The following is an 18,321-nucleotide window of genomic DNA, read 5'->3' as shown; positions in this document are numbered from 1 at the left end:
TCTTTGAACAGTCTTATCACATTTAAGTACCGAATAATCTCAATGTTTTGAGTTGTTTTTACAGCACATGAACAGTTTTTAAGAGATGTACAATGTCATCACTGTCCGATATATATCCTGCTCACTGTACATATTGTTATTAGCAGCGCAGAGCCCATTGCAAACAGGTTTGTTTAGCCTGTGTTAATGTCTCAGGCCTATTTCAGAATTATCCCTTGCCATCAGTGACACCTCCTCAAAAAGTTCTACAATAAACTTTCAGGAATCCAGAGTAAAGTTGGACAACTTTGTTTTCATCCTACCTGGTTTATCTGCAATGAAGATGTTATAATTCATGTTTTTCATAAAATTAAGCTGAATTTGCTTTATTTTGTTCTTTTATGTGGTTTGTATGGATATAAATTTGAATCATTTACTATATTTGTTCTCCAATTAGCGCTTTGAAGCAGTTGCTGATGTTATGGTTTATCCGAGGACAAAGAAAAATGTCTCTCTCCGCAGACGTCAGAATTCAACTGTTATCAATAATCAATGTATGGCTTGTCCAAATTACACTAAACTCAGCTCTCTTCTTCCTTTGGCAATTTAAAATACACAAGTGTGAATTCGATTAGAGGATTGTGGAATTATTTGGTAGATATAATAAAGTTTCATAGCTTAACATCCTATAATTAATGACAACACCAAACCTCTCAAAGGCAAAATGACCTGTTAGTTTATGTCTATATAAATTGAACGTTACTAAATCCTCTAATTCACCGACTGCGATTCAAGTGTTTTCAAGTCGGGTTCATTCCAACTCGTGCAAATCTGGAATTAAAGGGTCGCGTCAGCCTAATACCAGCTCACTCTCTCTCAGAGATCCACCCTGACACCGGTGTGTGACGGCAGCAGTTCATAATGTTGTCCTTTTCAGTTTCGCTCTCAGGCCGCAGCAGCATCGCTCCTCTTTCGGGTCCGTCCTATCCTCCCCTTCACTGCTTTCGCCTCCCAGCTCCTTTCATTAATCATTTACTCTGTCTCTCCCTCCCCTCTGTCTCTCTCTCTCTCTCTTACTGCCCTCCTCCCATTCTCTGCCCTGGCTCTTTCTCTTCTCCTCCTCCTATCTACCCTCTCTTGTTGCTGCTAATCTTTCTCTCCATCTCTTCATCTTTATCTCTCTGTTGACTGGTAAATTACCTATCTTTGTCCTTCCCTCTGTACTCTCGATGCATATCATTGCCTGTTCTTTCTATAATCTCTTCCATTTCCTTTTTTCCCCTCTTTACCTCTTTTCAAACTGTGTGTATGAGTTGTACTATAGCTTTTTAACTTTAGCTTTTTCCAAGTCGTGCATATGTGAATTGTCAGAAGAGGCAGCTAACGTTGCTTTAACACATTTAATCCGCTCGCACCTAGCTGCCCGGCTCGGCCCGCAGAGATTCATTAAAACTATACTTTAGCGTAATGAAAAGCATCAGGGATTAGTCCACTGGAACCTGATTTTCCATATAAAGTGATTTGGCCATGATCCTGTCGCTTTCCCAGACAAGGTGTGTTTATAAATAGCCCTGTTCTGAAGATCCACTTCAATGTATAAAGGCTCCATAATCCTCCAGGTTGTGTGGGCTGTTGTCTCCCCCCCCCCCCCCCCCCCCCGCGTTGTATTCCCGATGCCCTGCGTATAAGATGAATTATTCAACATTGTAATGGGTCTATATTTGTCGTTGTTTATCTTGCCCTCGCCACCCTCATCGCTGCCCCACCACCATCCCTCTCCCAGCTTTTACTGGTCCGTCTGTCGGTCTGTTGGGCAGGCCGAGCGGCTCCGCCCGCAGAGGACGCTCCACTTTAATGAATGGAGTGAAGTCATTTAGCAGGGCTCTTAATGGCACATAAAGCCCCGCTGCTAGGCTTGATTAATCAGGGAAAGTGTTTGCCTGTCACATACAGGGCTGTCCTCAGCAGGGGCAGCAGTTTGATCGTTGCACTCCCTCTCATGTCGGGGTCCCTCTCCGTTCTCGCCAGAGGGTTTTTTCGGGGGGGCCCGGGCTGTCGACGCTTGCCTCATCCACAGGTGGCCTCTGTTTGATGATGGAGGCTTGATTGGAGACTTGGCGCCACCGTCGGCCGAGCTTGATGAGGACGATAATGTCGATGATCCCACCTCTGAACAGCCATCACTGATCTAGACTCATCTTATTATGAAGGGGGTGGACTAAACAATAGAAACACAATACAGAATACAGTAGCAAAATCAATGGCAGCATGTTAAAGCTGAAGCAATGCAGCTGCACCGATAAATAGGCCAGGCAAGTATATCGGCCAACTTATCATTCATGAATGTTTACGTGTGTGTCCTCCAAAAAGGAATCATTGGGCAGAAATGCTAAATTATCAGGCTGGAGCATTGGATGTTTAAAAACTCCCAAATATAGATTTCACTTTCATCCAGAAGATGCTCATATTGATGGAGGAAGCAATTGCCTGATTTTTGTGCATCTACACCTCCTTGACTTGTTGTGATAGAGACAGACCTCAACAAATCTGATCCACGTTGTTTTTTGTAAATTGATCTTAGTATGGCTCAGCAGGATATGTCTTTGTACTTGTGGTTACTGCTGTCGCTGCCTGCGTTGCATCAGTCCCATAATGACGAAATGCAGACTGAGAAATCATGACATAACACAAACAAGCAGAAGATACACAAGCAGACGCTGGATACAATACAGTTATGGAGATTTCTGACATGACAAAATAAAAGCACAACATTGTTTCAGTTCAGTTGTTTATCATCTCAGGTGGGAAACCGGACTTCCAGTTAAGACTCAAGTTAACAAAATGGAACTGTACAAAATATTTATTTTATTTTGAATTTAAATAATATTTCTGAATTTGAATAATATTTATTTAGACTAAGGTACATTTTATTTATCATCTTGCGACTTCTCTACCCAGTGTTTCACCCCCCCCACCCACCAAGGTATCACTCTTTAAAAATCTCCAGCCTTAAGATTTTAATACTCACTGTGCAGGGAGTCATTTATTCTGTCCGAGACAGATGTTGCCTGTGGAATCACCTTTTCATCCACCTTCACAATATATTTCATCCGATTTTAGTCCTTAATATGTATATTTTTATACCAGGAAAGTAGAACAGATTGGACAGAAGATTTGTAAAAAAAATGACCCATTTTTTCAGTCTACACTAAAAACATTTAACCTCTTTAGCAGGTTCTGTTTCATCCCTTTTTACTGACGATCTTAGAATTGGCTTCAAACTTTAACTCATTGTCTAAAAACATTGGACCAAACTAGAGTCTAATCTGTTGTGCAGACAGCTTTCTCATGTTGTTGTGCCTATGAGGAATTTAAGGAGTTACTTTATTTCTCCTCATTGCTTTAGAATTCTTTAAGGTATTCCATTCTGTTGAAAGCTAAGTGCTTCAAAGACACTATAGCTCTCAGCAGATACTTCACGGTGTCGCTTTTACTAACATTATTCTTTGCTGTGAACACACAGCAGAGATTTAAGGTGGTAATTTAGTCTTTTGTAGTAGGTAAGCATATCCAGGAGATAATTACAATATTTCAACTGAGGGACGATGACTTCGTTCATTCGAGGATTACTTCTCCATTGTTATTACCTCTCACACAGAGCTCATTGAAATTCATTTATAAAAATATAATGACATTCAGCGCATACTCCAAAGCAGAGCCTCCCTGTGTACCTTCCGGTCCGTCCTTATTGTATGTTACGTTTTCAGCACAGCATGCAGTCATTTGATTTTTCTCTTAGAGGATGTCTGGCTCAGCCCGACTCAAAGAATAATTTTTGTGTTAATTTTCAGAAGGAGGTCACAGCAGGGTGCTTGGCTCACTGACACACTATTCAGCGAGAATCCTCCACATTAGAATATGAAAGTTTAGTGATCTCACGAGGATTCATCTCGGGGCTCATCATGCTAGCACCCATCACCTCCATCCTACCCAGCTTCCTTTTTCCCCCTCCCTCTCTAATCCCCCTTCTTCACTTTCTTCTCTTCACCAGAACCTTTCATCTCTCTCTGCCACGATCCTGTTACCCCATCGCTCTCTTTATCATATTTCCTCACTCTGTCTGTGGTTTTCCTCAAAGCTGGAAATGTTGTGTTTTTCTTAGGTTACATCTTAGAAATCAAGAGCCAACATTTCCTATTTTTTTAATTGGGCTGATGAGCTGATATATTTGGCGTTTCGTTTTGCCCATATGCTGAATTATGAAAACCTTAATTCTTAAAAATGTTTTATTCATAGTTGATAAAGTAAGCGGTTTAACTGTAAAATATCAAGCATCAAGAATTTTTTCTTCATAGAGGTTTTATAATTACATCTTAGAAATCATTGCCCAACCATATTTATACAGTCTAGAAATCCGCAGATATATTGGAATTTGAATTATTTGGGATCAACATCAGTCCCAAAAAATCCATTTGGTCCCTGTATTAAGTCTCATATGTTTCAGTTTATTATCAATACAGTGTAAGAGTTATACATTATTTGCAAGTAGCTGTTGAAAGCCATGCAGCAAACAACAGCTTTTCCTCAGTTGATGATGGAGACAAAAATAGAGCTAAAAGGAGCTGGTTTCATCAAAAACAAGAGTCCAAATGAATGCTAATGTTAATCCAGGTTAATCCACTGTTCACTCAAGAGGTTTACAAGGTAAATATCTCAGTGTTGCCTTCAAGTGGCCAATCATACACTTATGCAGGATTAAATGCCCAGAACTCATCCAGAAAAACAAACTTACACCTCTGCTGCTGTATAGTTTGCAGCCTGTGATCATCATGAGGAGCAGAGAGAAGAAGAAGTCTTTATATTACCACATTATCATTTAAATGTCTCTGCACGTTATCTTCATACTCATTTTAGATTTTTTTCACATGAGCATCGGGAATGGACTACCGACGTTATGTTGTGAGGTTTTGTGTTAATTTTCAGAAGGAAGTCACAGCAGGGTGCTTGGCTAACTGAGACCCCAGTCAGCGAGAATCCTCAACATTAGAATATGAAAGTTTACGGCTCGTACGAGGATTCATCTCGGGACTCGTCATGCTAGAACCCATCACCTCCATCTTACCCAGCTTCCTTTCTCCCGTCTCCTCACCAGAACCTTCCATCTCTCTCTGCTATGCTCTTGTACACATATATGTCGACAATGTATACACTCGTGAAGCTCATCATCTATTATTCTCCTTTAAAATGACACCCAGCCTAAATTTACAACTTTATTCTTGTAATATCATGACCTCATCCTCAAATGTTTTCCTCTTTAAGTCATCACAATACTCTGTTGTACGAAGTAACCTCGACATGTAGAGAAAAATGGATGCAGCTACAAAAGAAGAAAAATGTAACCTACACTGGGCTGTTTTTTTCCCAGTACTGTAGAATGAGGAAATGCTGTTTACAACTATAACTGTAGGAGCAAGGTTGTGCTGCTGTTTTGCACTTGTTATGAATCTGATGAAGAGGTAACTTATCCACAGTTAATGGCAGTGACATGTTTACTGGAAACAATCCACACACTTAACATTCAATTTTTCCTGGTTAGATTTGTGTTGTTAGGCTGTGGCAGCACAGAGGCAAGTCTTGTAAATATGTCAATTACCATGGCGATTCAGATCAGAAGTGTAATCACTTTTCCATTTCATCTTTTACAAGGGTGAAATAATCTGGAGCTAATCTATCACCGGCAAATCCAATCAGTGAAGCCATTGTCTGTTGTGATTCGAGGCCCTGCCAGACTTTGATCGCCACGGCGCTAAATTGATTAGCAGTGATCTGCTGGTCCCCACTAAATGCTGATCCCGTGAAAACAGGTTCACGTCTTGGCTTTAAACAGCAAGTGGTGGTTGAGCTATGAGATATTCTTCTTCTCTCCTTCCTGCCGCCTTCATTAAGCTGAGCTCCGTCTCCGAGTGTTCGGAGCTCGCCGGCTGTCTGGACCGGGGCAGACTTAGAGAAGCAGACAGAAATCTGCGTCGGCTCCGAAATACGAATTTAATTAAATCTGACTCGCAGAAGACAAAAGCCCACTTGAATCTGAAGGAGAAAGGGGTCAGGCATTGATGTTAAAGTTCCCCTCTCTGCCCCACCTTCTCCACTTTTACCTGCTCGACACACACACACACACACACGCACACACACACACACACACACACACACACACACACACACACACACACACACATACACACAGAGGAAGCAAAGTGGGAGGCACCTGATCTCTTCAATCTTCAATCATCCTGCTTGCAGTTGTGATTAATGTGAAGTGCTTCTTATTTACAACACAAATTGCCAGGGTAGGCGGCTCGGAAAGAAAAGAAAAAAACCTCTTTAATTTTATGGTGTTTGTCCGACAGCAAGGGCAAACACCCAAACAGCTTTAATGTGAATGAACCAATGTGGACTCAGAAACGTTCTTAGTGCCGCGCAGACCTCCCACCGAGCACTTCTACCTTAAAACCCAATGTAGAGATTAAATAAAGTGGCAGTTTGTTTAATGACAAGAGTCTTTGTAATGCTTCCTCTTCAATGTGTGAAGTTTAGAGGATTCTTTAACCTTGAACAGTGCCCCGTCCTCTAATCCTCAACCTTTATCTCCGCTCAGTATTTCCACTCTGTCAGTCGGCTGGGGGCTTTTTTCTGTTATCAGCAGGAGGCTTTGACTGAACAAGTGGTAACCGAATAATGAGGAATTTTAATGTTTTCAAATGCTGTCACTCGTCTTTGAGGAAATTGGTAGTTTTGGTAGTCCAATAGATGTTGAAATGCTCTGCTGTCTGTTTATCAGTTCGATTCTCACTCTGCTTACCCCTGGTGCGTGTTGAATGAAAAGCAGATAGGATGGAGAGAGAGGAGTGGTTTTAATTCAGATCGTTGCATTGAAAGTATTGTCTTTAAGGTCAGGAGCAGTGAAAGAATGAAGACATGCTTCATTTTTCCTTCCCTCTGATCTCTTCTCCAAAACTTGCATTAGCCTACTCCCCTGTGATATCCTCTAATGTTTTTCTTTCTATTTTTGAATCATCTCTCCTTGTACCGCTGCCTCTCTAACCTCACTTCTGTTGACCCTTCCTCCACATCGGGGTCAAAGATCACATCTTATAGCCCCTGTGGAATCAAGCGTAGGTCAAACATCTCAGTCTGCTTGAAAGGCAGCCACCAAGAAAGGCTGTGTTTTGGTGTGGTAATACATGGCTGACTGGAAACAGGCCCGTGTCTGCTGAGGACAAGCTTTCATCTCTTTATCCCACTGATACAATTCATTTGTCCACTGCTTCCAATCAGGCTCATCATCGCAGACAGAGGTGGCAAAAGTACACCTGTTCTTTACTGAAGTAGAAGTACAGGTACTTTGGGTTGAAAAGACTGAAGTAAAAGTATAAACGTATTGAATGAACAACTTTACCTTATTAAAAGTATAAGTGCAGGCTCTGAAATGTAATCAAAGTATAAAAGTAAAAGGCACCCCACTCTGAAGGCCATAATGTGTATTTGTATTTGTGCTTTTGACCTCTGATGCACAAGTTCTTCACGTATCAATGAAAACGTGCTGGCGTAAAAGATCAGAGATTTACATGCGTCGTAATAAAACAACAAACAAACAGGGCGACTCAACACGTTTGTTTCTAGAGACGTTCAGTCTTGTACAGTGCCTGGGGGAAAACAATGAGAGCATCTTTTATTCATGTTCAGTTGTCGAGGTGTCAAGAGTTTTGTCAAGCCTCTCATTGTTCCGTTAGCGCTGTCCCTGTGAAACACTCTGTCTCTATCTCTTTGGTTAAACATTACTGCCAGGCCACGGCGGAGAGAGAGAGAGGGATGGGAAAGAGGGAGGGAAGGAGGGAGGGAGGGAGGGAGGGAGGGATAGAGAGGACGTGGTTCCCTTCATCCTCTCGTCATTTAACAAACATGGCCCCTTAACAAAAAGAGTGCACGAGGAAATCAGCGCAGGCGAGACAAAAGGCACGACAGAGAGAGATGGAGGGAGCGAGCGACTGAGGATGAAGGTGATGAAGAAGAGAGATGGAAATGGAGGAGAGGGATGGTAGAGAGTAGAGGGGGGGGGGGGGGGGGTGTAGTAGCGTACCTGTGTGCGAGGCAGAAAGGTGGGCAGTCCATCATCCTCAGACAGGCAGACAGGGCCGTCTGGGGAGTTTATTTTTACCTCGTTATAAGAGGAGTCTGGACGGGCTGCGGCGGCCCATCGCCACCTTTCGGGGGGGCTCCAGGACAGCAGCCGGCCCAGCGTGACCCCCCTTCTAGCTGCGGCAATGCACCGATCAACCATCGACATGTAGAGACAAGCTCACATACACAGGATAAGTCTTACCTGCAGTTTCTTTCTATCTGCGTCATACCGATACGCCAATGAATCAATTTGCAGATTAACAGGGGAGAAACTGTTGTAATGAGTTAATGTCTTCTATTTTGCATTAATCCCACACATTACATTCAAATTACTTCCAGCTACACGAGTGTGACAAAGTGATTCTGTCGTTTGTCATATTAAATAGTAAATGGTGTAATTTTCATATCTTTTGGGGGGTTTGGTCATACTGAGCCACTAATTTGTCACTAAGCTTATAAATTATGGGTATTTTCACCGGTTTCTGACTTTAACAGTCAATGAAAAATGTATTAAACTATTCACTAACAATTTGCTAAATTAACACACTTGAGGTCCCATTATATCTCACTACACCAGCCTTTAATTGAGCATGCATTTATAGCCAAGTACCTTATTATATTATTAAACAGCAAATCCCCAGGATGTCAAAACACCTCAAAGTTATTTTTCTCTGTTGAGCAACTTACAAATCAAACCAATCAGCCCCCAACCTGGTTAATATTGTGTTTTAGAGGAGATGTGAGGATCAGTCACAAATGAACATGTTTTCTTTGCCCTCACGGCCCTTTCCGTGTTACAGCAGACTGAATCTACAGGGCGCCATTCAGAGTCGGTGCGATCTATTGAACTGATCTGTCAGTGTCCATAGACCAGTGAACCCCTCCACTCCCCCACCAAAGTTCTTCCTGGTACCAGCATAGACGCCCTGGGAGGGAAATTGATTAACAGATCAAGCCTGTAATGAATTCATACTGTGATCAAAGCTGTGACAGGAGCTCCACTGAGATCCTGAAGCACGGCGGCGAGGTGTTCCACAGTGTGGTCCCACGAAGGACGCTCCCACCTTGTTTATTCCTCAGAACAGGTGTTTTTTCCGATTAAGCATACCGCTGGGTGAATTCAGCTTGTCTCCGAGGGGTGCCCTGTCTGTTGTTTCTTTCAGGCACTTTGGGAGAAGACTAGTGCTTCTAAGCTCTGGTGTGAAATTCTAATTTCTCATGAGATCTGTAACAGACTGTGACATCTCGTCCCGTCTCACATCACCGCACATTACTAGGTCCTGGGGCTGATTGGCAATTCCTATCCACACACACGGGTTCCTCCATCTTTTTATTTTTAGGGGATCCAGAGAGAAACCACCTCGATCCACCTTAATGTTGACTGTCTGGATCTTAATGAACCCACTGACCCTCCCCTCTGTTCTCTGTGTTTCTGTGCAGGTTAGCTCTGTACGTTTACGAGTACCTGCTGCATGTAGGAGCCCAGAAGTCGGCACAGACCTTCCTCTCAGAGGTAAGTCATGCTGTATTTGTTTGTGGGCCAGAGAGCGCGGGTCGTGTACGGGGCTTGGTGTGTCCTCTGTGAGATGAGGTCTTTACCCTCACACACTGTGTCCAGTAAGTGAAGTATTGAAGTGTAGCCTGACCGTGCAGTGACGAGCCGAGAGGTTAGTGGCAGCCAACAAGCTTTTAAACATGAGTGTAACGTTTAGTGGGACTGGAACCGGAGCACAGGGGGAGTTATTGCTCAGCCCCGAGGTGACGTCTTTCACTGACATCATCTCTGCTCAGCAGCTTCGTCTCTGTCCATCTCCCTCAATCCTATTCCTGTCCTCTTTTTTTCTAGAATTTCTCTTCTTTCTCTCTTTGCGATCTCTCCGCTCCCTCGCTTTCTCGATCTCTCTCTCCGCTGCTCTCTCAGCCCGTCTTCACTGTAATTCAGCAGAGGTAAAAAGGTGACGGGGTGAAAACGAGGTTGATTCTGGTGCTTTGCTTTAAATGACCGTAAATTACAATGTGGAAGACAGTGGCTGGAGGCTTGTTGTGCATTGGCCAGAAGAGAAGAACAAAGAGGGGGGGATGGAAAAGGTTACATCATCAGCTGGCACCAATGCTCATCACTCTAACTTAGTGTTTCTGCACGCACACACACACACACACACACACACACACACACACACACACACACACACACACACACACACACCTCTGTTCCTCTCCTCTGTCATATCACTTGCTCGCTCTTCCGCGGATGTGAGAGATGAAAAGGATAGGCGGTGTCATGTTCAAGTGTGGGAACGCATTAGCTAAGAGCGCAACAAGTATAAACAGAGCTGCTTGTGTACAATACACATGCAAACATTTGCACGCACACATGCACAAGTAGCACACATGCACACAGCATTAAGCCATAATGGAGCTTTTGCTGGAATAGCAAAAATGTGGCTTTAAAGGCCTGTTATCCAATTTTTGATCAAGAACATCTGTTTACAGTGTATCCTCAGGCTCAGGAAACAAGAGCCCAGAAAGACGAGTCACGAATCAGACACAAATACCTGAACGCAAATAACAAATCACAGACAGACAGCTCAGAAGAAGAGGAGACAAGAAGTTGTCAAACTAAAGCGATGGCTCGCACAGTGATAACAAAAATACACTTTAACCTTAACAGCAGAAGGTTACAGTATTGGTGTGGGTAGAAAGAAAACTCTGAAGATTGAGCTCTTTTTAAATCTCCTCTGGTGCAATGAGAGCAACCTCTGCAACACACAGCCCACATCTGCCAGTAATCACGCTGGAGGCGTCTCAGTGAAGTGAAGGTAAATGAATGAACCTCCCGAGAACGCAGACCACAAGAAGACAGGATACGCGGGCGCAGTCGGGGCTGTTTCTCCGACGCTTTCCAGATGAAGCAGGGATAAAAGAGCTCGCTAAAAAGTGTCCTGACCTGAACTGACTGCAATCGTGTTCAGACTCGGCTACAGCCAATTAAATGTCTAGCCCGTTCTGCTAGACCGAGGAGTCAATCCATCTCTACCATAGTGTATGGAAATGGCTGGTTGCCTGTGATGTTTCATGTTAACCCAGGTCCTCAAGAGAACTGCCGACCTAATGAGAACATGTCAGATAAACAAAGAGACGGCAGTTCCTGATCCCCCCCCTCGCTAAAAAAAACAGAAAAGACTTCAAAGCCAGGCATTCCTTCTAAAAGTCACTGTGTCTGATCCGCAGCTGAGGTCAGGACGCTCTGATGGAAAGTGCGCTGATTCACTTTTTCCTGTTATTTTAGTGCTGGTTCACGCTGCCAAACAGTGCAGGTGGTGCGCCCGTCTAGTTCTTTCACCCATATGAAACATTTCAGCAGAGGAAATGAAATAAGATGGACACGAGAGGACTTGAACGATGGAAGATAAAAGAGTGATGTAAGTGTGTTTATAGAGAGAAGAGGCAGACGAGGCATCACAGTCTGACGGCTGCTCACAGCTGCTGCTCACACTGTGACATTGTGTTCAAACATAAATTGTCCCTGCTGCCGGTGACGTCAGCGCTCGCTCGTGTTAGTCACTGACCTTGACCAAGGTGTTAAGGCATCGCAATGCTTCAACCAAAGTGCTTGTCATGGTCAAACAGTGTCTGAAACACACATCCCAACAGACACAAACACACACACACACACACACACAATTAAGCTGAAACTCATTGTTGGAACTGATGAATTCTAATTGTTACTGCTGTTGCTCCTATCAAGCTTTTTGTTATTTCAATATTTCCTTTTTTATGTTTTATGTTTTTTATGTTAAGAAAAAAAGACACAATTGCACAGCCTCTGGTGTAAAATCCAATGAAGGAGAGAATAGAGCCTTGAGTAAATACTTCACAGTTCTATTAGTGAATTAGAAAAATAAACACACTGTGTAATAAAGGTATAGGTTTGCTTTTGGATTAAAATCAAATAGAAACCATCCTTCTCAGGCCTGATATGTATGGTTGCTAAGCGACTGGACAGTCGCTTTCCAAAACTGGCAGCCCACAGGTGTGAAAGAAAGGAAAGTACAGGTAGAAAGGTTGTAATTGGAACTGTAAGGAAGAAATAAAAAGTACTGTATGTGTTGTATAAGTTTTAAGTAAGTTTGAATAAGAAGTGCAGTGGAAGCACAAGGACGGATAATGTGGGCGAGGAGCCGACCGAAGGGTGTGTGGGTTGTACAAAGGTTTGATTGGGCTCCTCGGGCTGAAACATCACTCTGACCTCAAACACACACAGACACACACACACACACATGCACGCTCACACACACGCTCATTGTCCTGTACTTGTGAATCGACAAGCTTTTAGACACACATTGACTCACTTATCCACTTGTAAATCCATGGTATAATTACATAATAGCGTGTATTAGGAATTCCCTCGCACCCTCTCCAATTGTAAAGAGCAGATAATTCAGATGTTTTTAATACTCAATATGTTTCTGAAGCGTCTCATTCTCGCTCTCTCCTTCTCGTGTAGATCCGATGGGAGAAGAACATCACATTAGGAGAACCTCCGGGGTTCCTCCACTCATGGTGGTGGTGAGTGTTTCTGTGTTGGGGAAGGATTCCAGTTACAATCCTCCTCCTGCTATATTTCACCGTGACACCATTGAATGAATTTATCTTTCTCCTTCCTCCTCCTCTGTTCACAAATCCTAACTCACAAAACACCTTCAGTCATCTATTGCAATATTGATAATAGAATCATACTCGTGCCCTCGATGCTGTATTAACCTGCCTCTAAAATGAACCATAATATTTATCTGTCATGTTCTTCAGTGTTTCTCTTTTGTCATATTTCCGCTAATTGTGCGACTGCGTCTCTGTTTGTCGTAGTGTTTTCTGGGACCTGTACTGTGCAGCTCCGGAGAGAAGAGACTCGTGTGAACACTCCAGTGAGGCCAAGGCCTTTCATGACTATGTGAGTTTACAATGAAGTAGCTTTCCTCGCTCTTTCTGGAAATAGGGCACTCTCCGATTAACACACATGAAAGTGTTCAATATCAAATAAATAGATATGAACTAGTATTTGATATGACCATAGTAAATAAGTTATACTTGGATTTAGTAAGTACAGTATATCATTATGATAAAAATTGTTAAAATAAAAATTAAATATAGATCCAAATAATATCTGCATCTGGTGAATTTGAATGTAGTTTCAAAAGGGGACTGAAGAATCATTGTAGCTTATAGTTTTGCTGTTTCTCTTCTTGTAATTGCAGTGTTAACAATGCAAAGGGTTAATGTGCAGATGGACGATAAAGATGAAACTTTTTGATTCCCCAACTTTTATCAGCGTCTAAACCCAGATCAATAAACTGAACTCTGTGGTTCTGACATGACCACAATTTACAAACTGGTTTAATCCTGTGAATCGTTAATGTGAAGGGTTTCTGAAATGAACGCTTGTTGTGTGTGATAGAGTCTGTGATAAAGAAAAGGAGCGAACGTACTGTAGTATTTACCTGCTGGATATATTTGACCCGAGCATTGCAGCACACACACACACACTCCACACACACATATAACGTATGGTGAGCACCAGGCCGGAGAGCAGAGTGGGCGAGCACACAGTGGCCCATGGTGGAAACATTTGTTTATTGCTGTGCGCTCTCAGTGTGGCTCCACTTTCCTGCTGCAAATTTCCACACATCGGACGTTGATTCAGTCGTGCACCATCCCAGTAACCGGAATACAGCGAGCTGTGCCAGAGCCCTTGAAGTTTCAGATTAACCAGTGACTAAGAGAGAGGAAGTGTGGTGCTCCTCACAGGAAGTTGCGAGGCAGAGTGAGGCGGAGTTGGGGTGAGACTGGGAAGTTTTTTTTCTCTCTCTCTCTCCTGCTCGTTATGTTGTTGTTTTCCCACTGTAGCCTGAAGTCTGACTCATCAGATTCGCCTGTTCTGTGGTTTATTGAGATGTATTGTTGGAAGTGCACAGGTCAGGGCTTTCTGCCTACACCAGCAGGATCGTCCCTCCTCCGGTCTCTCTCCCTCTCTGCCGCTCCCTAGCTCTTTCCTTTAGGCTTGCAATACTGCAGAACCAGTGTTTTCTCCTCCTCTCTCCTCTCTTCTTGCAGTACAAGTGTGTGTGCCTGTGTACGTGTGTGTGTGTGTGTGTCTGTATGCGTGTGCATACGCAGGTGATGCTGCTGATGCGGGCGATGATGATCAGGGTGATGAATAGGCACTCCGAGGACGAGGCAGTTATGGGATGATGTCATCCTAGCTCGTCGAGGAAGGGAGCTGGAGGGCAGCTCGACCTCAGACCTGAGAGACAGACACAAAGAGTAGAATAAACAGGGAGAGCTTGGAGACGGAGAGAAAAAGGGAAAGAGTCCAAAAGAGGTTGAACACAAACAGTTGAACACGTCTGTCTGATTTATTAGTCTGACACCAAAAAGAGAGAACAGATCACATCTCCATCCATTATTTCAAATTGTTCCCAAGATGACAACGTCGTTATCTTGTTCCTTCTTATCTGATCAGAATCAATTCAGTTCAGAAATCATCCGGAATATATGTTAACGTCATTAGCTGAGGCCACAAGAAACGTTTTTATTCCTCCATTTCCTGCTGGGATCTAATCAGAGAATTCTAATTAGACCAATTGTAATTAGACCAAGGTCACTTTCAATCAACTGTTGCAACGCCGCGCCGCTTCTCGGATCCAATCAGAGGTATACTACCCACATATCTGCCACTCAATTAAAACAAAATGAGGGGACAACTGCGGTGGACTTGGTTGGGAAAAAAATGTGGTGCGCCGTAAGTCGGTGCCGGTGTCGCTCTCTTCGAGTCTCCTGACTTTGAGACTGATGGGGATTTTAATCAGACATTTTGATGGTAATTATTTTAAAGATTGCTAATTACTGAGTAAAGTCCTAATTAATGCCGGCGACACGCAGGAGCTTGTTGGCCCCATCGTTGTGTTCCTTCTTTCCTGAGAAAACCGATGGGATTGTGACGAGGCTTCCCACGGGATGTGTTGGCCTCTCCCAGGTTGAACTGTAAATACAGTTTGCTCTCTGATTTAAGAGTCCCTCCATTAAGTGTCTTTACGATGTTTTGCATGTGCTTGTGTACTTTATGTGTCTCTATCATATCACTGCATTTCACTGTCTGAGGATGGTCTTCGAGGGCATTAATACAGTCGTCTAATGTTAAAAGGGAAAGAAAGAAAAGGCTGATGAACAAAGTGGGATGCCGAGTTATTGATTTCCATCCTCAGACGAGGCTTTTCAGGCATCAGAAAGGCCGTTTACAGTTCTGTTAAGTGCTTTGTAAATTGTGTTCCTCGATGCTCAATGAGTAGTTTCCATTTGCGAGAGGCCACGCAGTCATAAAATCAAGTTATTTTTAAACTCTTATGCTTGACCCGGAAATTGCCTTACAAGAGATAGAAGTCAGAGGCTCTCACTTTTCAACCTTTGAAGAAGAATCAACATCGAGGCATCCAGGTCATTTCAGGCTTTTCCTGATCTTGTCGTTGGTTAAAAAGTACACACACTATTATGAATGCATTCATATTAATACAAATATATTGGTTGTACTTTTAATCCTAAAATGGAGAGAAATGTGGTTGTAATTATATGTTTTGAACTGGTATTTAGTATTTTCTCTACTGGCAATATTTTCTTTTCCCACTAAAATGTAGTGATCTTTAACAATCTATGATCGAATGAAAGCTGAGCAAGAAAGAATCAAACCAGCGTGAAGCAGCTTGTACTAACTGTGGAAACAACTCGGCATTAGCAGCATTACCTCGACTACACTTTGACATTTAAATCCTTTAAAGTCTACCTCAAAAGAAGGTGAATTGAATTGAATTACTTGCGTCTCAAAGTTCTATTGGTGCATGATTGAGTATTTATTTGTGTGTCACACACCGAGCGGAATAATTACAAGAAACAAACTGTATGTGTTCTTATAGTGAATTATTCTGGAGGCAGACTGGTGCTATAGAGGGACTGACATGTTAGAGAGCTTCAGGGAGTTTGTGGAGAAGTGGTACAAAAAAAAAACATCCAGAGTGAGCGATACCTGAGTCCTGAGATCTGGAGGTCATCAGCTTCCAGCAGCCGTACTGGTTGAGCTGTGCAGCCTCCTGATAAGAACGTGCTTTCAAACCGTAACTCAGATGTTGGTTGAAAAATCCCTCCTGATAGAATGAATTTTTTTTTTTTTTAACTGTGTATTGTGACAGAAAATATTATGTGAGCCGTAATGTGGTTGTGAATGTTGTTTGTAAAAGCCTGAACACGCACAGTTACCGTAATCACATAAATGTTTGTCTCATCGCTGTGTGTATAGATTCTCAAAGAGGAGAAGTGCGATTGTTATTGAGTCAGCTAGAAAGCAAGAAGACAAATATTAGGGAAACGGGGACACGTGCAGAATCAGCCCAGCGTGCAGCCTCACATGCAGAGCAGACACTCTGACAAGCTGGTGGATAATTCTACATCGCATAATATTCAGAAAACGTATGTGCTGCCAGGTAAAGAAAATACAAATCAAATTTGTCAAATACTTTTACTTCATGTTGACTCCTGTACACTGTACACTGCAACTAATGATTATTATTTGATTTCGAGTATTGGTTTGGATCGTTTAATGTACACTGACCAAGAAAGCTCACTGCACTGCACTGCACCCAAAGAGAAGACGTGTGCATGTGCACTGAGATATCTCAACCGCAGAAGAAAACCTCTAAAAAATGTAACGATAAAGAAAACAAGAAAACACCTAGCTTTATTTTTAATTAACTGATGGCCATAATGTAAACTTAACCTATGTTCACCAAACCTGGTGGAATGATGGGGCCTGAACCTAAGGAGCAAATTGAGTATTATATTATAATACTTTCACCCCTGTCCGTTTGTTTGTTCTTTTATGTTTGTTTGTTTGTATTACATAAAAAATAACTGTGCGGATTACTTCCATAATTGGTGGAAGGATGTGAGATGGGTCAAGACAGAACCCATTAGATCTTGTGCAGATCTGGATATAGATCCGGATTAATGTGTGAATCAAATTAGGGAGATGCTCAGTTAATGTGCGGTTACAAATATTCCTTTCAACTAAATGAGAGAATGGATATTTTGCCTGTGTATCCCCATGGTTCATATCTGATCTCAATACATGCACTTACAATGGTGATAAAGTGGCCATTCAGCCTTTGCAGAGGTATGTGCTCTACTAAGTGCCGTGCCGTTCTCGTTTTGATGAAGACTGTTTTTCATAAGAAAATAAAAAGACAGTGTAAAATCCGAGAAGGATGGTTTGTATTGTAGAAGTCTACAGTATATTTTCCTGTCTTATCGTTTAATACTCTCATTAAAGCTGCCGGATTTATTTAACCTCCACAGATCACAGATGTTATTACTTGGCAAACATTTGTTAAACTGCAAAGAGAAAAAAAGTAGCTGCTGGCTGATTTAGTTAAAACAAACAAAGGGGTTGACAGATGGATGAACTGGAGGGTGAGCGGCGAACATGAAATGCCCCGTGGAGCGGCTGCAGTATCATAGCACAGGGAGTCAGGCTGGTATCATCGCGTGGCATCTCTGTGGGAGATAGCAGGCACACGGCAGTTAGAGGGGAAGAAGAGATCAAGAGGCAGTGCCAAGAGCAACCCCCTTTGATAAAAAAGCTCGGTCTCACGCTGCCTGATATCAAATTCACACTCACTCCCTCTGGAAACGGATTCACGACGGCCAAATTCGCGGACAAAACACACATTCAGTCTTTATTGTGCAGCTGAAAGGATACACCTGTTTATAAATAAGTAATGAAGACACGGGGCTGCTTTATTCATTTGCGTCCTGATGCACCGTCAGTGTTTTGATATCTGTGGAAACATAATGCACTGTGTTGTTTGTGTGTATGTGTGTGTTCATGTGTGTGTGTGTGTGGTTGAGGCTGGAGGACATGAAGGCGTGGTGACCCTGGGGTTTAACTGAAAACAACTCCTTTCTGCACAGAGCAACGTGTAGTGTACAGTGTCAGTGCAGCGTGACACTCAACAGAAGGACGCTCATTCATTCGTTTGACCGTGGACATGTTTTTTTCCCAATTTTTCTGGTTTCCTTTTGTACAAGTGCGGTTTTATTCATAAAACTGGTCTTTACTCC

General features: G+C 42.7%; 1 protein-coding gene across 2 annotated transcripts in view; it reads left to right on the top strand.

Annotated features, from left to right (window-relative positions):
* Positions 1-18,321, top strand: part of LOC128438639 (single-stranded DNA-binding protein 2) — a 55,881-nt gene that overhangs the window by 14,514 nt on the left and 23,046 nt on the right. The window contains exons 2-4 of one of the 2 annotated variants that reach the window (XM_053421249.1): positions 9,598-9,670; positions 12,665-12,726; positions 13,024-13,108. In XM_053421249.1, coding sequence (XP_053277224.1) covers positions 9,598-9,670; positions 12,665-12,726; positions 13,024-13,108 — 220 coding nt within the window. Of the gene's footprint in view, positions 1-9,597; positions 9,671-12,664; positions 12,727-13,023; positions 13,109-16,577; positions 16,686-18,321 lie in introns of those variants that run through there. The other variant, XM_053421250.1, reaches the window with a different exon arrangement.

Source organism: Pleuronectes platessa, chromosome 4 (assembly GCF_947347685.1).
Source record: "Pleuronectes platessa chromosome 4, fPlePla1.1, whole genome shotgun sequence".
Taxonomy (NCBI): Eukaryota; Metazoa; Chordata; class Actinopteri; order Pleuronectiformes; family Pleuronectidae; genus Pleuronectes; species Pleuronectes platessa.
This window is presented reverse-complemented; position numbering and strand designations above follow the sequence as displayed.